The 22970-nt window shown below is 42.7% G+C and overlaps 1 protein-coding gene across 2 annotated transcripts; it reads right to left on the bottom strand.

Moving 5' to 3' along the window:
* Window positions 1-1664: 1664 nt before the first annotated feature.
* USP49 (ubiquitin specific peptidase 49) lies at window positions 1665-12879 on the bottom strand. 2 transcript variants are annotated; one of them, XM_055571415.1, is made up of 6 exons: window positions 11551-12879; window positions 10071-10275; window positions 7118-7226; window positions 6368-6573; window positions 5248-5390; window positions 1665-4843 (listed from the first exon to the last, which is right to left on the bottom strand). In XM_055571415.1, exons 1-6 carry the CDS (start codon window positions 12877-12879, stop codon window positions 4808-4810), a joined length of 2028 nt encoding a protein of 675 aa, XP_055427390.1. In that variant the 3' UTR covers window positions 1665-4807. The 2 variants fall into 2 exon arrangements, with proteins under 2 accessions (XP_055427390.1, XP_055427389.1); XM_055571414.1 differs by having other exon boundaries at window positions 1665-5390.
* Between the last annotated feature and the right edge of the window lie 10091 nt (window positions 12880-22970).

The following is a 22970-nucleotide window of genomic DNA, read 5'->3' as shown; positions in this document are numbered from 1 at the left end:
AGCCTGTATGAATTGAGGCCTGTGGCTGGCTTAACATGACGTCAGGATCCTTTAAGAATCTACATAGGGATCACAGATGCTCTGACAAGTTTATATCTTACTAGGCTGTTAAGATGAGGAAAAATAACATACATTAAGTAAGGCTTTGGTTTGAAGCCATCACCGCCCAAATGGTGACCAGGAAGGAAACTTTTAAGCCCCATCAGCCTGCGTGAGACCACTGCTAAGCCTAGAAAGACCAGCACTTGTTGTTCTTTATAGCAGTGAAACTTATGTCCTTGAAGTCTGCTACCTGAGCTACTCATAATTGTGAAAAGTTCTATTTGATAGCAATTTTCAAAGGTAAAATTCAAAACATGGCCAAAATTAAAGACATGGCAGCTTCCAAAAGCATAATTCAAGTTTCACTTAAAATATAATGTCTTAGCTTCAAGTAACAGTGTTGCTGTTGGTTTATAAAGCCATAAGCTGATAAGGTAAAGTTTCATTTCAACTGGCTTAATTCCTGAAAGCAGTAAGAATTTAGCAGGTTAAAGCTACCAAATCTACACCAAATTTTGATGGATAATTATGATTCTGTAAATGAAAATCCTAGCTTTCACCATTTCAACACATTTTTCCTCAAGGGAAGTCAGTTTTACATCCTGTCATGAGGTGTTTAGCCCAGGCTAGTTAACACTACTATGAAAATCTCCTACACTACCTAGTTAGATCTGAAATAGAAACATACCAGCAGAAGTTAGTATGGAAACAGTCCACAAAAATGACCATTCACTTCAGTGCTCTAGTGACTGAGGTGTGCTTAGAGCATGTTTGGGTTGAATACACAGTGGTTAAAGTCAAAGTCCTAGACCAAGAAAATGGTTAATTTAAACATGGAAGATAGAAACTAAACTCACAGTCATATTTAGAAGGCGCTTTTCAATTTTAGTGCTAACTTCAAAAAAGAATCAACCACTAGGGAGATGCATACTTACCTGGTAAGGAAACTAAGTGGCCGTGGGAGGTTTTATTCCAAAGATACAACCTCCTCACCTAATTAGGCCAGTCATTAGGCTGAGGGACCCAATTATCAAATGTGCTTTGAGTAAGCTTTTTAAACACCCTTTGGTGAAGACTCACGAGCTCAGTGGAAACCTTAAGGTGGGAGTAAAAGGAACACGCTGTTTACAGCCCTGCAGGTGAGCAGGCCAGGTCTTCTCATCCATAGCTACTCAGTATCGTTCCCATCAGTGGGACTGGGTTGCTGGGACAGGTTCTTTGAGCCTTCTTTTTTGCATATTACACAGTGCACTGGCTTACCTTACAATCTAAAGGTTCACATATAGGGGATTGTGTTTTACACTGCTTCCTGAAACTGTGCAAAAGAACTTCAGAACTAATGAAGGTACCACTTCAGGAGGAACGGTTTTTGTTTGACTTGTACTATATGTTGCCTAGCATTAGAAAAACTAAAATACCTTTTTCTGAACATTTGTGCTCTCCCAACCAGCTGGAAAAGTAACCCTTCCACTTAAAAGATAAAACCTTAGATAGGGATACATTATATGTTTAGGAAGGGGAAGCCCTCCCAGCCTGATTTTTAAAAAGGCCTGAGTTAATGTTCGGAACATAAGGGGTGGTAAAAAAGAATAGGGTATATAGTTTGCCTTGAAAAGGAGACATTGATGAATAATCAAACACAAAGATTTTGGACATTACAGTAGAATTTTCAGAACTTGCTGGTAATAATTTGCTTTCACACACACGATACGAAATGCTTTTAAAAAGTGATACCAAATGTCCTTTACACTATACAGACCCATTTGCCACTTGAAATGACAAGAAAGAATCCTTTCCCTTAATCTTTTCAATCCCATGCAAACCATAATTAGGTACAAGGCACCAAATTTTATGAATTGTATAAAATTAGTTCACAAAGCTTTATCAGTACATAAAACAAACTCCCTTTCTCCCTCCTGCCCACCCATATCCCACCCCACCCCACCCCCAAGCGTTCATTCTGTACTACTGTCAGCCTCTCACGTGTATGTGGGGCCTGCTAGGGCTGTGCCCCACCGCCCGCCAACCCACTCATCACTTCTTACACTTGGATGGAACTGTAATCATAGCCAGAGGGGAAAACTCATACAATCGTTGACTCTAGAAACCTTGACATTAAAAACAAAAATAAACTCTGCTATTGAGTCCATAGGACACATTAACACTTCTATAGTTCCCAATTTTATTCATGACATTTAAGAGACATCTGGAAATTCTTTACAGTGTGGCGCTGTCCATCAGCCTGAGAGGGACTGGATCAAAGCAGGCAAGAGGGACTGGATCAAAGCAGGCAAGAGGTTTGCCATCTTGAATAAGAGCGTCAGTTCCTAGCCATTGAGGGCATTCCTAATTTTTTTTAACACTAGCATGAATGCTTGTCTCCGAGGCAACCACAAGTATGAGGGTCAAGCTAGATTGAGGTAAAATTTTGAGGGCCAGGGTGCATTCATCTTGGCTGGCTACAGCAGGAAGTAAACACACCAGCCAACTACAAAGGGTTCCTAGAACAGGGATGTAACTACTTGTCTGGGAGAGAAGCAGGCCCGTTAAGGTTCAGTTAGGAGATCTTGGATTTGATTTGGCAGCATCTAGTCAACTTCCACCTGGTTCTTATTTTCTTCTTTACAATGTTTTGACTTAAAGTAAGATGCAACTAAGAAACTCATCTACTTCCAGTATGTAAATAAATTAAAGGCAAAGGGACATTTCCCTCACAATAGCCATTGGCTTATGCAGCAGGAAATTCTTTTCTTTAATAAAAATCTCCATAAATACTAACTTCTCAACAGCATCTATTGCTGCTGCCTCTGGGTACCTGAGGTGTCTGACTGCAGGGGCACCTTCAAGTGTGTGCAGCTCTTTGAGGACTCTGGTACTGGTTTCTGTTCCAACTCACTTTAAATGATTTTATTAATTTGAAGCACTTACCCTATTAATACAAAGTCCTTAGTCTGCTTAATTCTTAACTTTTGGCATAAAACTTTTTAAAAATTAAATTTGAAAATGTTTTAATTTTCCATGAGATGTTTATTTTTCTTATAACCCCCCCGGGACAGCCTGAGGGATTTAGTAGATACTGTATAGTACTTCTCTATTTGTCAGTTCTCTTTTTCTAGAATAATAAATATAGCATTCAGTGAAAGATGAGGCACAATTTATATTTTCCTTCCCTTTTTACTTTTTTTTTTTTAAAGTCAGTGTGCTTTTCTCTTACCACAAAAGGTCATCACCAGTCATGCCAACTTAAAAATGTGGATCTAGAGACTACAGTCTCATATCAGAGCCTCTAGCAGCATGGGCGGCTGTGGCACTTGAGAACAGTGTCCAGGTGAGGGCGAGCCCGGCCAAGCTTGTACAAAGACGCCTGCAGTAGACAGTATAAACCAAATAGCATACAAAATGCCATACGCTATCGCTTCCAAATAAAAGCTAAGTATTACAGAAACCTCACAGTGTTGGAAAAAGCAAGTTTAATTTAAAGTATAGTCACTCCCTTTCCTTATCACGGTGAGCCATCTTCTGTCTGATTTCCTCCAAATCTCAGTGCTGTCTGGTAGGTCCTATAGGAGAATTCATCTCAAAAGAGGTCAACAGCAAATGCTATACAGATCTGCTTGGGAAATGTGGCCCTTCAACATTGCTAAAGCTACACCCCTCATCCTTTAGCCTCTGGTTTCCCAACTTCCCACCCCTCCCCAGACTTCTTCACACCTGCTCCCTTCAGGTGGCAGCTGTACTTCTGCCTGAACTGAAGGTTAGTATGACACTCATCAAAAGACGAGCATCCCGAGCGACAGGCTGAGCTGCTGTGGCGCTCCCGCAGCGGGACTTGCAGTGCGCATTCACTTTTACTAGTGAGTCGGAGTGAAGGACTGAGGAGGGAAATTCAGTGGTGCCTGACAGGGCAGAGGGCTTCCATCTGGGCAATTTCATGCCACTTAGAAACTGACCCAGTTTAAAAAGGAAAGCTATATCTTACTAGCACTGAAGTGAAGGACAGGACACTTTTTTTCTCTGATGGACTGAGAGTGGGTGGGTAAACAAACAGTAGGGATTAGCAGATTTTGGAGGAAACCGGCCAGGGCTGTCAACAATAAACTGTTCAGACACACAGGAGGAACAGTCCTAAGCCTTTGAAAAGCAAAAGCTCCCACACCTTGTGAACAGGAAATAAGCTGCAGGTTAAGAAAAGCTGCATGCTGCACCAAGGTGAGAACGGGGGACAGACATTTCGATAAGCCCTGGACCACTGGCTCCCCCACCAGCCCCCTCTGAGTTCTGAGAAAGCCTCAGAAACCTGACCTAAAAAGACCAATTTAAACCAAACTACGTGCTTGCCCTAGACCCGAACCAGGAGTTTGCTACAGAACTGGGTATCCAGGAGTGCATTTAGGCTCAGCGTGCCACAAAGAGCATGTCATGTACCAGTTTCTTGCTTCCCCATACGAACTGCTCCTTCTTTAGAATGAAGGGATGTTTGTGCCATCTCAGAAGATGTGGAATGATTAAATGACAGCAGCAGCCAGGTAGAATATGACACGTGAAAAACCTCCCATTTTTCATGGAGAAATCTGCTCCATGCACCTCCTTCCATTCTTCAACTGCTATCTCCTAAAAAAGGAAGTCTCTAAATTTTCAACCCTTGAGGACTACTTCCTCTTGTAGGAAAAAGTCCTGACTTCACCTCCCGCCTTGGAACCAATCCTGTCCAGCAAGCTGCCAGCCCAGGCCCCTCCTTGCTCTCCAGTGCTCTGCTGAAGGCTGCTCACGTCAGGAGGCTCTTCCAGTGCTGCAAGGGGTCCTGATTAGCAAGGGAATCACATAATAGGAAGAAAACACAGCTGGATATGACCAACTCACTCCCTCTTTCCTCCACCCCGATCCCTCTATATTCAGAAGCAACTGTTGAAAGAGTCTTCATAGAAGTTACTCTTTTTGATTTGCTTTAACAAAGGAGGGAATTGTCTAAACCCATTTAAAAGAAAGTGACTACAGATTTTGTGATAGGACACCAGTCACCCAGCACCTTCTGCTCTAAACCCAGTGAGGCAAACCTAGTAATCTGTTCCTGTAGTAAACCTTATTTCCTGTAAGAGGAAAGATGTACCAATACCAAGAGTTTAAAAGCAAGTCAGTCCTTGATAATGCGCCTCCCACTCAGGGGAAGGTCCGTGGTCTGCCCTCATCGTTGTTGCTGGAATGCACCTGAGTTTGGAGTTGGGTTTCTGAGATTCTTGCATTGCCCTGAACTGTTCTTTGAGTGTAAAAAAGGATGTAGGCTTGAGTTTTGCACACTTCCTCGACACTGCATACATTCAGCTTTGAGTCATTGCAGTGGACCCAAAAACCTAGGAAACCAAATGAAAGAAAGAGAGAATATGACTACCCAACTTAAATTTCAATCAGCAGGCAAACGAGGAGATGAAAAAAGGGACAGAGAAGTTCTGAATAGATCCAGCCTTTGATTGGTGGTGGTGGAGGAAGAGTTAAGTAAATGAAACTATTGGTTTTAGCCCCACAAGCCCCACCACAATACTGCTTACAGTATTGACTAATTTTTGTCCTCATTTCATTCAGGCTTTTTCACTGCCCATTAGGGACGTCTACAAAGACAGACTGGGGGCTAAGAGATGTGAAAAAAAGGGGGAGAGGGAAAATGTACATAGATAAAGGTATGGAAGGAAAGGAAAACTTAGAAGGAATAAAGTTATTTTTCACAGGCTCACTCTGGTAGCCACCCCAAGGGCTGAGGGGTTCAAGATGGGTAAACTATTAGAAACACATCCATAACCCACCTGCCTTAGCACAGTAGCTGGGAGGCTCTGCTCTGGGGGACAAGGACTGAAACAAAGCTCCTTGGAAGGGCCCTTGGATCCTCACACCTCCCATGTTAAGGGAGGTAATCAGGACATAGTATTGTAAGTGCTCAGAAAGTGTCCTCAGCTTTACTATGGGCTGATGCTAGTGAGACTCTTACAGTATGAATATGACCACGACATAGCTAGGTCACACTGTTTATGTAAAACCAAGAAGGAAACAGGTCTGCAGCGGAAGTATTAACAACAGCTATAACCTCTAGCATTAATTGACCATTATGTGCTAGGCACCATGCTCAGCACTTTTACATGTTAGTTCCCGTCAATTCTTAGAAGAGTTATATGTTGTCAGTGATATAGTCAAAATTTGAATCCACCTTTTGTAATTCTTTCCACTGGATTTTAATGTATGGACTATCCCCCTACAGATTAAATAAAAGGAGAGGAATGAAATGTGGACAAACCAACCCTTTTTGGTGTCCCCACCCCACAGAGTAAAGCGCACGCACCTCCCTCTGTGTTGTAGCAATAGGCTGTGTAGTGTCCTGAGCCAAACCCTTTCCCGTGATGCATGACCACTGCGGAGAGATCATAGGCAAAGGTCTCTTTGTCAAGAGAGGAGAGCATGTCCCTGCAGCAGTAAGGTTCCATGGTTAATACCTGGTCAAAGACGACATGGACCCCAATCTTCTCTCGGTGATTACGGCCAGACCACCTGTAACATGGATATAAACTTCTCACCAGTAAGAAATGGCATGTGTGATCACAGGCAGAGGTAGGTAAAACAGAAGTGGAGAAAACTTAACCTGGATTTGGTTTTCACAGCAAGGTAGGGGTACTCAGTGTTCACATGTATGTCCTGTGAACATTCAGATGTTCTCTGAAACCAGAAATCTCTAAACAAGCAATCCAGGCAATACTCTTTATAGTTTACTTTCTACCCTTCTTTTCACAGATTATCTCATACTTTATTCTGAAGATGGCTCTATATAAGCCCAAGTGAGGCTATTAAATCTTCAAGTACAGACACCCACTGCAGCCTAGCTGATTTAATAGGGCTGTGAGAGCAGAAGCCCCGTCCTGGCCCCCAACATCCACTTGCCTCACCGGGCAGGAACCATACACTCCATGGAAAGCCTAAGGACTCCAGGGAGCAGGCTTCTCCCCCCAACACCAAAGACATTTGCCCTCACCAAAGTCTTTGAAGTAGCTATTGCCACAGCTCACCAGCCACCTGGGATGCCCCAGAGCAAGCTCACCTGAATCTTTTAAGGTGCAGCCGGAGGACCTGAGGTAGTCTGTAGATCATTAACTGCTTTCTAGCTTCACTCAGAACAAGGGGTTTTGGATTGGACTTTCGTCGTTTGCCTAGATGGTTTGGGAAGGTATAAGACATGGGTCGTGAGGAGACTCATTCTTTCCGAGCCGTGCAGAGACAGTGACTTGCCACCCAATACGCATTCTCCTAGTTTCTCAGTACTTCAACCTCAGCTTCATTTGGGCAGCAATGTGACCCTCTCTGAGACTGCACTTCCCAGCCTCACATGCCCACATGGTATGGCCATGGAAGTTCTAGCTGAGATGAAAGAAACGACTGTGTGGCTCTCTGGGGATGGCCGCTTCAAGAAGGCTGATGCAGTTGTAAGGTGCTTCCTTTGTCCTTCCCACCATTTGAAAGGAATCTCAGTTTCCTTTCCTGTGAAATGGGGGATAATGCATGTATCTCAGGTTTAGGGAAAGGGTAAAGAGGACACGGGGTTTCCCAGGTGGTTCAGTGCTAAACGATCTGCCTGCCAAGGCAGGAGATGCAGGTTCGATCCCTGGGTTGGGAAGATACCCTGCAAGAGGACATGGCAACCCACTCCAGTACTTCTGCCTGGGAAATCCTATGGACAGAGGAGCCTGGTGGGCTACAGTCCATGGGGTCGCAAAGAGTCAGATACGACTTAGTGTTTGAGCATGCATGCATGCAAGAGGCACAGGATTACCAAAGGACAGTGTATTTAGAGATTTTTTCCCCCCACATGACTTGCTTGTGGCCTATACAAATATTTAGAAAATAAACTTCACTGGTTTTATATTTTTATGCCATACTTGTTTTCTGAAACATGTTTCTTGGTAACAGCACTGCTAGACATGCAGAACAAGGCTGGCCATTGGCTAAATATACTCCATTCAAAACAAAATCAATGCTCAGGACTCCAGTTTTGTTTCTAAAGATACTGAATTGTGGGTGAAATGCATTTCTAAATTACAGAGAAATGAAGTTCTCTTAATTTCCATCAGAAGCCTTCTCTATAACCATTTACTGATGACTGCTCTGTTATATTAATTCAGTCAGTGAATGGACAGGAATATAAAATTCATGGTCCACTGTGGTGTCTGTTAATTGTCTCTGAGCTGTTGATATCATGGTCTCAGTGTTTGAGGAGCCTGGCACCTGATTCGAAGCTTGTGAAAAGGAGCAAATCACGGGCAGGTGACGTATCGTGGAGCTTCTCTGACAATAGGTTGTGGAGCTGTTGCTTCTCATGAGAGATTGCAGCAACTAGATTGCGGCTTTTACTAGGGCTGGCAGTCATGGTATGTGAGGGCATGAGCAGAAAGAGAATTCAAAGAGGGGCCTGGCCTTATTTTACATTCCTGTTCACCAGCAGATTTTTGAAAATTACTGCAGCTCTCTGCCTGGGAATCCTGGCAGTGACTGCTGCTCTCAGCAGAGGGAGTATGTGAGCTAAATGAAGACAATATAGAATCTGGCTTTGTTTCTCTCAAATTCACGAAGAAAAATCACTGATTCTGTTAAGACTGATCAGTTCTGTCTCCCATTTGATTAAGCTGGCTACACAGAGAGGTGAAAGACTGATAGTTTTGAAACTTTCACAAGCAACAGATCAGTGCATCTCATCCCTTCACTGTAGCTTTCCTTCCTTGCTATTTGAACCTGTCTACAGAAATACTGATAAATGGGCACATCTGACAACCAGAAAAACAATCCTTTTTGCAAAAATAAATAAAAGTGTTTCTTGCCTAATCTATCAGGTCCGAGAATGACAGACTTAAGGCTGTTAACATCTTTCTGTTCCCTACAAGTATAAAACTTCATGAATCACTATTTTAAAAAGAAAAAAAATACATACTGTTCTAATAAGACAATTTAAATCACTGCCTTTATATATCTCTATGTAACAGGATAGATAGGTGAGTTTATGCTTAATCAAGTACAGGATTCACATTTTGTTTTAAAATGGCAAAACGGTATCAGAAGTGTGACTTTTGATTTTTGACTTGATTCTTCAGAGAACAGGTTTCCCACAATTCACTACTTTAAAAAGCCATATGCAAAAATATTAAAGGCCTACCATAAAATTGTTATTCCCAAACCAAAACTTATAGTCTGAACTATAATATGGTTGCACATTGTTCTCAGATCTCTGCACAATCCATTCATCTTAGTATCCAAATCTCTATATGCCAAAACCCCCAAACATCAGTTTCAAAGTATTTGCTCTGCATTTCCTGTGTACATGCTGGGTTAGCAAAAGCATTGTTAGTGTGTCAAGACACAGGGTTGGGGGATGCATAAGGTGCTCTCAGAACCATATGGAAAAAATTCCACTTTACAGTTAAAGCCATGATAGAGAAATACTTCTTCCTCTGACCCTTCTGAGATGTGAACCTTTCAGGCATGTGAAAATAATGATGAAGCTGCCATGGAGCAATGTACCATATGACTTCCTCTTGGTCTCACTGTACCCTTAGCATCACTTCTGACTGACTTTAATTCAGGATAAAAGCACACTTTTCTGATACATAGCCCTCAAACAGGCTATGCCACCTGAATTTAGACTAAATAAGAACTGTCAAACTCTATTCATGAATTTAAGCAGGACCCCCACAACCCATGAAGCTAAATACGCACATTCTTGAGTCCCCATTTCAAGGTCCATACTTTCAAATGCCTCCCAAGATAACAACTAACTTCAATCACAGCAGGAGTCCAAGGAGGTCCAACTCCTAGGTTTGGTTTTATTTTTTTTAATATATAATGTCCATATGTTTTTCTCAGGAAAATAGGAGGAAAAAAAATCTTTAAAAGATGCTTTAGAACCACTCAATATTACAGTGTTATTTTTGACTAAAAGGGCAAATTAAATACCTTAAACTGATATTCTAGTTACCTCCCCCCCCCCCGCCCCCCACAGCACTCACTGTTACACTGGTCACAAGCGTAGATCCTGCCTTCCAGGGCCTCTGTCTCTGTGAACTTGGCCAGCATCTCAGTGAGCAGGCACTCTGTCTGATTCAAAGGGACAAACCCCTTTTCTATGCAGTGATAGCGTTCAGGGAACTCCAGGGACAGATCCCAAAAGGGCTCGATGGTATTGGATTTGTAATTGCATGATACACAAGTGACCTAGGATGAAAAAATTAGTGTATAGGTTATGTAACTTCCATGCTTCCCACATTCATTTTTGCTAGCACATAACAACCAAAACTAAGTGTATAGTTTTCAAAAAATATTTAGTATTTAAATGATAAGCATAACTTTTAAGAGAATTAAAGCATATTATTTCTGGTATGTATCTCTATGATGCTAGCTGGAACTGGACAACCACACAGCACAGACAGTATTACCTACTCCCCTTTCTCTCTCCTCTCCCATTCAGTGCCACTGTATTACAGATAGAAGTTATCACGGAGTCATCAAGCCATCAGTCTGAGATGGAGAATTTGTCGATTCCTGTCTGCTTCTCTCATCCTCATACTCTATCCTCCTCTAGACTCTGCTCCTTCCATCCAATCCAGCTTTCCTCTCTTTTTGCTCTTGTTTCTAGCAGCATCCCTATACTGATGCCTGTGTTCCAAGAGCCTCGAAGTACCTTGTGATTTGCCCTCCTCCCCAACTATAACCTTCCCAGATGCACCTTTCTTCCTACAGACTTCCAGGGAGGTTGAGGAAGTGCTGAGAAATACTCCCTTTTCACAAGCTGAAAAACAAAAGCCGAAATAAACTTTTGTTCCCCTTCTACTCATCATTCTTTTAAAACCCTAACTACCTCAGTAGCATAGTGTAGAGGTTTTACCTGAATCTCTCAAGTTGCCCACTTTTTTAACTCTATCAATTCTTTCTGCATGTTCTCACAAAGCCTTACCTGAGTTTTCCCTCATACCTTACATGGCTAAGGAAACGAAAGGTAGTGGGGAACCGGAGGGAGGGTTGCTTAGGCATTTGGCATCTTCCTAGCCACCTCCCTCCCTTGTATGTTGAATAAAGGCTTTAGAAGGAATGATGCTCTTTCAAACAACCATGGAACCAAGGTTATAGACAAACTCTTCAATTTCCTAAGGCTGATCAAATAGGATGGGATGCCAGCAATGGGTACTTAATTGTAACAATGAGAATATTACATTACCGTATCATCATAGGTTAAAAGACACTTCCTGAAAGTAAAGTGATCTGGCAAGTTAAACCAAAAATCTGCCCGGGAAGACAGGAGGCAAGTTCACCAATGAAGCCCTTACATAGTACTGTGAAAGGCACCGCGGCCGCCCTCCACTGTGCATAGTTATAGCAAACGTACCCTCGTTAGGCCCACAACCTGGGGAAGGCACTCACGGGAAGCCTAATACTATACCAGCCCCGCTCCAGCGTGGTGGGCTGTCAGGGCAGGTCCGAGCACACACCTACCTGGCTAAGTAGCTGCCCGTGAAATATGGTGTTCACCACCTTTAAGACCTGTTTGGTGAGCTTCCTCTGGGAGAAGGGGATGAGGATCCGGCGCGTCGTGCCTTCGGACTCGAGTTCCTGCTGCACTTTGTGCAAAAGCTCGCAGAGAAACTCCTGCGCGTCCTGCTGGTCGTAGCCGCGGAAGGCGGGGATCAGGCTCCACACCGAGTGAAGCATGGCGAAGGGCGACACCAGGGCCCACTTCCCCGACCACATGACGCGAAAGAGGGTGTGCAGTTCGTGGCAGAGGGAGATGTGCTTCGAGCTGGGCTCCTTGTTCTGGATGAGCTCTAGGCTCCTGCTGAGGGAGGTCCCACCGTTCAAGCAGAGGCCCTCGCGCTCGCAGGCCTCGGCCCCATCACTCCGGGTCGACGACAGCTCTGTGGCCGAGCTGCTGGCTGGCCTGCCTGAGAGCGGGGCCTTGCCGTTGGCGGCCCTGGGGAACAGCTGCTCCGTCTTGGACGGGTCGAGGTTCAGAAAGCACTCGCGGAACTTGCGCAAGTGGCTGAGCACCTGCAGGATGGAGTTCATATAGCAGGTGTTGCCCAGGTTGCGTAGGCCCGTGACGCCGGGCGCCATGGCGGGCGCGCGGCGCGGCCCGGAGGGCGCGCGCGTGGCAGGCACGCGCAGCGGTGCGGGGCGGGGCGCATGCAGCAGCAGGCGCGCGCTTTTGCGCGGAGGGGCGCTGGCCAGCTCCTCCAGCAGCCGTCGCTTCACCTCGCGCCGCCGCTGCCGCGCCGCCTCCTTCTTGCGCTCCAGCGCCTCTTCCCGCCGCTGCTGCTCCAGCTTGGCCTGGCCCCGCGAGGTCTTCTCGAACCAGAGCCGCAGCGTCCTGGCCAGCAGGCGCTGGCGCCGGTACCACAGAGCCGTGAGCATCTGCGGCTGTCCCTGAGGAGCGCGCTGCGGCGGGACTGCGTCCTCGCCCGCCGCCATGGACCGCAGCGTCCGCCCGCGCCTCAGCGGCGGGTCCTGCGTCTGGCCCCTGACCGCCAGGAGGGAGCTTCTCAGCAGCTTCAGGTCCCCCTCCGGGTTGTCGTTAAGCACGTAGTCCTTGCACAGGTAGCAGAACACGTAGAGATCCCGGACCTCCATGGCTAGCGGGTGTCTGGTCTCTTCGAAGTGTTTGAGGGCGTGATCTTCGATGTAGCGGCCGCAGGCCACGTGCGAGCACTTGAGACAAGCCCACACCGACTCGGTGGTGGCGCACTCCCGGCAGTACCACTTCTGCGGGTTCAGGATGGAGTGGTCCTGGGCGAGCCGCAACCGCCCTACATGTTTGCATCTATCCATGTCTTAGGGAAGGCTCCACTCTTTCAACCTGGCACGATAAGGGCCCCCAAAGAGAGAGAGAGAGAGAAAAAAACTTTAAGCAAAATATTTTTCTAGAAAAAGGCTTGCAACCGGCATTTCGCACTAAGTATTCATTAGTTTTCAATTCAAAATTGGTTCCTTTGGAAGGAATTTTTATAAAAGGAAAAAGCAATTTCGGCATACACTGGGAATTACAGAAAGACAATTAAATTCCTTAAAAAAAAGGAAGAATCACAAAATACTAAACGACAGACCTTAATGTGTAACTTTATATTTTCTAAGACTGTTTTAGTTTCTGAGTATCAGCTAATTTTTACGTAAGGCTGATTTAGAAATGTCATTACCCTCATTTCACGTTGCACTCAACTGGCCACTAAGGGAAAGAAGCCCATATTCTGAGCCATCTCTGAATTGATGATGTCCTGGAAGTGAAAGCCTCTCTGACTCATGGTGACAAGATCCTGGCTGTATGCAAAAAGGGACAGGGCAGAGGAAAGGCGAGGAGAAACAGAGCTTACAAACCAGTGACACCGGGACCTCATCACAAACCAGGAGAGATGAAGACACTCAAATACAAAGGCAATCTTAGGTCAATTTCACTGTATTTCAAAGTAGAGATAACAAAATATGGTTAAAAAAAGGGAGCGAGAGAAATGGTAAGAGAAAGTCCTTTGCAGTACAAAGTAATTTTATTTTCTTGTGTCCAAAGATCCTGGTTAAGTAGGTAGACTGAGCCTCAATCTAACATTTTGTCTTCTGTGGTCTACAAGTTTGTGCCTCATTTCATATGCTAAAATCTAAAACCCCCTCCCCCAGGTGATGGTATTAGGAGGTGAGGTCTTTGGAAGATGCTTAAGTCATGAATGGGTTGACCCTCATGGCATGAGCCTTCAAGAATGGGATTAGTGCTTCTAAAAAGAGCTCCCTCACCCCTTCCTCCATGTGAGAACACAAATGAAAAGCCAGCCACATGTCTGTGAACCAATTAGTCTTTGCCAGATATGGAATCTGGTACCATGAGCTTGGACTTCCCAGCCTCCAGAACTGTTATGTATAAGCCACCCAGTCTACGGCATTTTTGTTACAGTAACCCTGAGGGACTAAGCCAAAGTGTCTGTTTGGTAAAGAACATTTACATCTTGTAAAAAGGATGGGAAAACATTTACCTTCCTTACTGAAAGAATAAGTAACTAAAGAACTAGACGAATCTAATTTGGTGATATAGTGGCTACTGGTTATTACAGTATTTAATCAAACTATGAGACCAGAAAAAAAAGCAAACCTTTCAGATAATGTATGCAAAAATGCTTTTTATTTTTAAAACAGTGGTAACTCACTAAGCTTTTTTTTTTTTGGTCTTTCTAACATTGCTTCTTCAATATTGTTCATCAGAGAAGCCTAATAAGCAATTTCTTCAAGGGAAAGAGGCTATTTTAAAAGAAAACATTTTATTCTTTGGAAAGCTGACCTCCCAACAATATCAGCATTTAAAATTCCCTAAAGGAAGCTCCTCTTATAAAGTGGACTTCCTTCACCTCATTTCTTGTCCACTCTCATTTCTGGGAGCAAATACAGTTGTATCACGATGGGGTCACCCAAGAGAAGTTCTAAATCCAAAGCACTCTAAGTAGTTCCTTCAGTTGGTTTTCCTTTCTGGCTTGGCCCTATTGCTAAAACTCACAAATATACCACAGGACCAACCAGAGACCCTTCTCATTTTAAAATTGCCCATTCCAGCCCATTCCTATATAAGAAATCCTTAAATCGTCATACAAAGGAAACCAACCTAGATTATCTTCCATCAAATCAGATCATCCTTTGAGTACTGTCAGGATTTAGTTTCTACTATATTATTTTTCTAACTATTGACTTGTTGCTAAGTGCCCTTTAAGTTGTGTCTGTGGATGTATTTCTCCATATAACTAGATATAACCTCCTTCAGAGAGGAGATCAAGTGTTATATTTCTTTTTTGCTTTAACCTTATAATTTCAACACTTGTGGGTGTGCTCACCTCTTTAGTGGTCAAAGGTATTCTGTCAGAATTACTTCTCCACATAGCCCAGAACAGTACTGAAATAACCATTTCTGTTTACTTTTTGTAGGGCATAGTCAAATTAAAAGACATATTAGGACGATAAGATGGTCAACAAATGAATTTTCTTTTTGCTCTTTATTACCAATCAAGAGTTTAAGTTGGATACACATGATGCTTACAACCAATTACTGGGGACACAAAAGAAAGTCAGTAATAAAAGAATGAAAAGGGGAAGTCAAAAGATTGGTAATTCCCAAGTTTGTAATTAACTCGAAATTTTTCAAAACGTAGTCGCTGAACCACCTACGTAGCAACAAAACTCCTTAGGATACTTGTCATATGTACAGATTTCTGGTGATGATCCCAAACTTGATGGTTTGGGGGAGGGGTCTAAAATCTCCATTTTCCACAAGCTCTACAGGTGATTCATTTTTACATTAAAACCTTAGAATGTAATCCAGGAAATTATATAGGGATGAAGAACACCTCCTAGAAATTAAAGAAAGAATTTTATTTCCCAAGATCTTTCACTTAGACAAACGTCCAATAGAACTTTCTGCGATGATGGAAACATTCTTTATCTGCACTGCCCAATACTGCACTCCTGTCACGTGTGTCTCCTGAGCACCTGAAATGTGGCCAGCGAGACGGAGGGGCTTACTTTTATTCTAATTAATTTTAATTTAAATAGCCACATGTGACTGGTGGCTGCAGTATTAGCAAAGATTTAAATACACCAGGACATACTATCTTTAGCTCACTTGGCTTTTCTGTTTTCTCCCTCCAGAAGATTCAGTACTCACTGAATCATGTCTGAATAGCCTCTTCTTATAACTCAAAACCTGACAAATCCCCACTTTAGCCAAGAGGAACCTTGATGTGTCTTTAGAAATTTAATTGCTACTGAGATCTTATCACATGAAACACAGCACAGCTTCAAATTCTATAAAAAGAGAGTGTATCTGTGAACAGGAATATAGCAACACAACACCCAGAACACGGTACCTTATAAAATCAGCTTCTGTAAAGAAAAACAAAAAACAAAGCAAAACATGTTGGAACAACAACAACAACAACAACAAAACAAAATAGAAAAACACTAAAAAACCATTCCACACCCTCTGCATGGAATGCTGCCAAATGGAAAGGGCACTCTGGAAATTCTTTCTTCCGATTTCATTTTCTGATCCATAAATCTGCTGAGCACGCACATCCTTTCCTGCACAGCCTTTTTCCCGTTACAAATCTGTTGTGGCGATTCACTAAGCTGCCATATGGCAGAGTAAATCCATTCAAGAAGACACGAGGCTACTCTGTACCTTACCACACTGATTTAACCTAGGCAGACTAGCTTCTCTAGAGGAAAGATATATCTGAGGCATGAAATGGAAATCACTCAAAAGTGACACAAAAGCCAATACAAAATAGAGAATAAAGAGAACACAATCGTGGGTATACTCAGTTCAAGAAATTTTGGTTGTATTTTCTTTGTATATTATAAACACTTATTTAATTTGTTGCAGTTTGAAGTAAAAAAAATTTCCAAAATGTATGCTCAACAATAATCATTAAAATGTTTGCAGCATACAAAAAAACAAAAACCAAAAACACACCAAAAGGAAGACCATGTGCTTCACTCACCCCTCATACAACCTCCAACCACTTTAGGAACAAGGCCTCATCTCATGCTCATAGGCACAAAGAGGACATTTCTTTTACATTTTTCTGACATGTACCCCTTTTCCTTCATAATCACTGAAGGGCATAAAAGTCCTGATATTTCCAATGAAAAAATATATCATCCGGTGTGCAGGCACCCAGCTTCCCAGTGTAACTGGGAATTAACAAGATGTGCCTTAATAGTTCTCCATCATTAAGTAGATCAGTAACTGTAAATAAATGTCCAGGACACTTTGGATTGATCTGCATATAGGGAAAGCAAACCTGACAAAATACTGGCTTTTGCTTCTTCAAGTACTATAGCTTTATATTTAAAAATCTGAATCAGCTCAAGCTAAAAACCATAATTAATATTTAAAGGATTCTACTATAGTTAATGTCACCAAATAGTAAAAGAAGCTAATGAAATCTATTTAGTGTGAGCACTTTGTTCTGATGAGAAACTTCTAGATTATTTACAAGGTCCCCCGTTTGAGAGAGATGACTGAACGTTACAAAATGTTTCAAAAATTTATAGCTTGAAAATATGATTTGCCTTTTAATTGGAACATTCCTATTCTCAATTAGCAGATTTCTTAGCCAATCTGAAATGGGTAACAGCATCTCATCACCAGAAATAAAATTTCTGGGGAGAAAATCAACCAAAATAAAATAGGAAAAATTTAAAAGAATCCACTTTAGGGAGATTTCCATTTCTTCTCTCTCATCGTTTTGATTTCTCCTCAGTTCTTAACTATGGATAGTGGAAAAATCCTGCTTGGTCTTGGTGAGACCAAGTGGCGTAAATTCCAGCTTCAGAGCAAGCAGACACTATGGAAACATGCTGACAGCCTTCATTTACATAAAAGAATACTAATTACGTGGTGTCATCAACATCTGCGATTCTGCTCACTGCCATATGCGACAGCGCAGGGTATTTTAACCCTTCAACTTACTACACATACCCTACATGACATGTCCCACAAAACCTGCAAAGGATGCCTGAAAACACAGTGAACACGCTTTTACAAATAACTAGTGTTAAAAATGAATTTTATTTTCAGCTAACAGTTTATTTCTAAGAGATATTGGAAAATGTAGTTTAATATCAATATACAATTAAGAAAAAGAATTATTTTAAAACAAAGTAGACATCACATTAAGATACAGTTAATAGGACTTTCCTGATGGTCTAGTTAAGACTCTGTGCTTCCAGTGTAGGGGGCACGGGTTTGATTCCTGGTCAGGAAACTAAGATCCCATATACTGTGGAGCACAGCCAAAAAATAAAAATAAATAAAATAACTAAGATACAGTTAATAACCCAAAAGGGAAGAATGCTACATTTTAGAGTATTATATGGGGCTTTAAAAGGTTGTATTTTAAGTACAATGAAACTAGCATTTTGAATTTGTGAATTATGGCTAAAATAAAAATAAAACAAAGAAATAGATACAAAATAACAAAAACAAAAACTAGGGACAAAGACTGAGAAGGGTGAGGTTAGCCTCTGGCTAAGTGCAGTGCTGGCTTGAAACTCAACATTAAAAAATCTAAGATTGTGGTATCCAGTCCCATCACTTCATAGCAAATAGACGGGAAAAAAGTGGAAGCAGTGACAGATTTTTTTTTCCTTGAGCTCCAAAATCATTGTGGACGGAGACTGTAGCAGGAAATTAAAAGATGTTTGCTCCTTGAAAGGAAAACTATAACAAACCTAGTGAAGTGAAGTTGCTCAGTTGTGTCTGACTCTTTGCAACCCCATGGACTGTAGCCCACCAGGCTCCTCTGTCCATGGGATTTCCCAGGGAAGAATACTGGAATGGGTTGCCATTTCCTTCTCCAGGAGATCCTCCCAACCCAGGGATTGAACCCAGGTCTCACGCATTGTAGGCAGACGCTTTACTGTCTGAGCCATCAGGGAAGTCCTAACAGACCTAGATAGTGTATTAAAAAGCAGAGACATCACTTTGCCAACAAAGGTCCCTATAGTCAAAGCTATGGTTTATCCAGTAGTCATATTCAGATGTGAGAGTTGGCCCATAAAGAAGGCTGAGTGCTAAGAACTGATGCTTTTGAATTGTGGTGCTGGAGATTCTTACGAGTCCCTTGGACTGCAAGGAGATCAAACCAGTCAACCCTAAAGGAAATCAACCCCGAATACTCATTGGAAGGATTGTTGCTGAAGCAGAAGCTCCAATACTTTGGCCACTTGATGTGAAAAGCTGACTCACTGGAAAAGACAAAGGCAAAAGAAGAAAGGGGCAGCGGAGGATGAGATGGTTAGACAGCATCACTAACTCAGTGGACATGGATTTGAGCAAAGTCCAGAAGATACCGGAGGACAGAGGGGCCTGGCCTGCTGCAGTCCATGGGGTTGCAGAGAGTTGGATACGAGTTAGTGACTAAACAACAAAGTGCAGTGTGGAGACTGGCTGGGCGCTGGGGGATGATGGCTAAAGGGGTGGAGAGCCCTCACAGCTGCTGCACTTTCCCTTGTCCCCTCCATTACCATTCTTCCTGAATGTGGGTGCTTGTGGTGGATGGGTGAGAGATAACCTGTAGGTCAGGGCGTCCCTCAGAGACTCCCCCAGAGGCTGCATTCTCTGCGATGGGTTTGGAAACTCTAAGTCAATGTGTTCTTGAGCTCTTAGACCTGAGAGCAGACCGGCCACTTGAGCAGTGGCTCTTGGCCACAGGTGATGGTATGCTGATGTGCTGGGTGTGTCGGAGGCTTGGAAGGTGGGCCATCACTCATCAGTAACCGAGTGCTGATGTTCAAGAATGAGTCTGTCTAATCACGGGTTATAGCAGATTCAAGGTTATGTCCACGTGATGATGTCTCACTTGCATTAGGATCTGCTCTCTTCAATGATAACAGAGGAGAGTTCATCTAGAGAGCCGGCCAGCACACAAGCTTGCCACAGCGCCAGGAGATGACAGAGGACAGAACCTCCAGCACTGTACACATGCTGCACTCTGTGCCAAGTACCAACTGATCTAACTGTATGAAGAGCCAGCACTGGGCGAAGCCCTCTGTAGAGCAGTCTTTGCTCTTCTGTTCGCCTCCTTCCTCTCCAGGTTCAAATGTGCCCAAGTCTCTCCTGTCTAAAAGACACACAGGCCCAAGTCTGCCCTGCTTCTGGACTCTCCTTGACGTTATTTTTAGGCTCTTTCTCCTTCTGCCTGCTTTATTTCTGCCAAGGGGAATGTGCAGCTTCATGTTTCTCAGAACTCACTCCTTCACACCTTTATTTCATAGAAACCGTTTTCTCAAAGGCCTTTGCAGTTTCCTCAGAGCTGAGTCCATCAGCTTTTTCTCAGTCCCCATCCACATCTCTTTTGCCCGACACTGAACACACACTCACTTCTGCATTTTCCGTGACTGCTCTCTTCCGGGTTTCTTCCTGTGTCTGTAAATACACCTTGTTTGTTTTCATGTGTGTTCCTTGAAATATGAACTCTCCTCCTTAAGGTTCTATCCTCAGCTGTATTCTTGGTGATTTCATCTGTTCCCGGAACATCAAGTATCATTTCTATTAATGTATTTTAACCTCACACTTTAGAAAAAGCCATTTTATTGAGATATAGTTGACATACTGTAAAATTCACTCATTTAAAGCACACAACTCAATAATTTTTAGTACATTCACAGAGCCCCACAAATACTCTTGCATATAACATCTGTCCATTTCTTTGCAGAGGCTTGGTCTCGGGTTGCATCTTCACATTCTGATACCTGCATTATGGTTAATGTTATTTGCAGGATGAAGCTTCTGAACATTTGGTAGCAGGGATAATCATACATTGAGCTATACACATTGTTTCATCCAAGTCTCCTGATGATCAGGACATATAAGATGACAGACAGGGGGTTAAGGAGATGCCATCTGTGGAACAAAGCTAAGTAGCTGCCCTTGAAGGGATCTGTTTTTTTTAATTCATTAACCATATACTCTTGCCAAAGAGATCTGTGCCTAGAACTGAATCCAGGAGGATAGTAGACTGGGCACAAGGAAAACTGTTCATACCAAATTCAGAGAAATTCTGAATACAGTGGGAGCACACACACACACACCCCCCCCAACACACACACACGTCATCTGTGACTCTGTGCGAAGTGGCACACAAGAGAGGAGGAGAACTAAACTGGCTGTAAGGGCTGAACACGTCTGCTTCTGGGCTTAGTCGTTCATGCTGCTTCCAGATGAAACCTGATGATGCTTTCAGTTTGATCTCCCTGACAAGCTAGTGTTCAAGCAAGGTCCAAACTAAAGGCTTCCTCTTCTGCTCCATGTGCTTTGAGTCTCAGTTGTGTCCAACTCTTTACAACCTTAGGGACTGTAGCCTGCCAGGTTCCTCTGTCTATGGGATTCTCTAGACAAGAATACTAGAGTGGGTTGCCATGCCCTTATCCAGGGTATCTTTCCAACCCAGGGGTCGGACCCGAGTTTCTTGCATTGCAGGTGAATTCTTTACTGCTGAGCCACTGGGGAAGCCCTTCTACTCCATAGCCACATGAAAAAAGTCTATTGCTACTGCTGAAAGAATGAATTTACCCTTTAAATATCTGACCACCAGGAATTATGGTTTGTCCTACAGTGTGCCTCCAAAGCACTATGTCTGTAGAGCAGCTGGACAGTCATCAAAAATGTGTACATATGTCAGACTTCCTGAATTGTACCCTTTAAATACATGCAGTTTATTGTACATAGATTACATCTCAATACATTTGTTAAAAACTGCATAGACACCCACTCACAGACACATACATGCACATACCTCTAATGAAATAATAGATCTAGCCAGCAGCTCTGTGTCTAGGTGAAAGCTGACAGGAAACTTTACAATGGATGCATAAGGCTGACAGCACCTGACTCCACTGACCAATTTTACATCAAAAATAGGACAACCAGACATTATATGCTTTCCTGATTGAATGCAATAAGAGGTTCACAGGAATATCACCTATTGCCGTACTCTTCCTAAAATAACTAAACCTGAGTCCACCAAAGCCTTTGGATCTGGCGCCAGATCATAAGCAATGTGTGACAGGAACATGCTGCAAGGCTGCAGTTAGCCAAAGCACCAAGTCAGAGTGTGGCACATGTTACAGGATCAATGGTCTGGAGTCTTAACAACAAGAGGAAAAAAGCAGGTGGGTAGACCTGTTATAGGTTCTAAGAAACCTAGAAAAGTATCAACCAAATGCAATGTGTGGTTCTTCTTTACAGCCTAATCTGAACAAGCCAAATATAAAAATGTATTTTTGAGAAAACTGGGGGAAATGTTTAAAATACTGTTTGTCTCTAGCTATACCACTCTCTATTTTTTTTTAAACAATTTTGTTGATGTAGAATTGACATACAATGAACTGCACATATTTAAAAGGTACTTGATAAATTTTGACATATGGTATGTACTTGTGAAATCTCCACAACCAAAATAATGAACATGTCCATCACCCCCAGAAGTTTCATGGCCCTTTGCAGTCCTTTCCCCCAGCCACCCTCCCCTAAACCCTAAGTCCAAAATTGGAGAAATTTAAATATAGACTAAGTATTAGATAATACTAAGTAATAATTAGTTTGATGTGACAATGGCATTATGGCTGTATTTTTTCAGTCTTTATATGTTAGAGACATCTCTGAAGTATTTACAGGTGAAATATGATGATGTATAGAATTTGGTTTAAAATACTCCAGGGGGAAAATGTGGCAGGAAGATAAATGAAACACAATTGTCAAAATGTTCATAATTTTTGAAGCTGATTGATGGGGACATGGAGTTCATTATAACTAGTCCCTTTATTTTTGCGTATGCCTGAAAAGTTCCATGAAAAAAATATTTAAAAACAAAAAAGCAAACAATATACTCTCTGATAGCAAAGAAGACCTTGAGCTATGAACCATTCACAAATTAGACACGTTACGAGACACCTTTCCTCTCTGCCATTTACCATCGTATCTAGTTTACCCTGCAGCGCACCCTCCCACCCCCTACAACACCCCCAAGCAAGGCGGAGCAGTTTTTTGAGGCAGTGTTAGTCACAGACATGGCTTGCATAGTCCTCTGGCCTGGGCCTCAAGAAAACAGCCTTTAGACTCAGGTGGCAAACTCTGTAGCTTCCCCAAAAACCTTCATCAGAATTCTGCTCACAAAAATTTCCAGAGGATATTTGTCTTTAGAGGGCACAAGGCCACTTTAGTGGATCTGTTGAAGTGTTCTTGCTTAGTCTAATGTTTTCTCTTTTTATGAAACTTCTTTATTGGGAAAGAAAAATCTTTTCTTTTTTTTTTTTTTTTTTTGCAATTCTGCTTCTTCCTCACTAACTCTGATTTATCCAGGTGGCAAGGAGCCAACCCTATGCCTTTC

This window comes from Bubalus kerabau, chromosome 3, assembly GCF_029407905.1.
Source record: "Bubalus kerabau isolate K-KA32 ecotype Philippines breed swamp buffalo chromosome 3, PCC_UOA_SB_1v2, whole genome shotgun sequence".
NCBI classification, from domain to species: Eukaryota; Metazoa; Chordata; class Mammalia; order Artiodactyla; family Bovidae; genus Bubalus; species Bubalus kerabau.
Note: the sequence above shows the minus strand (reverse complement) of the source record. Positions and strands in the feature narration are given on the sequence as shown.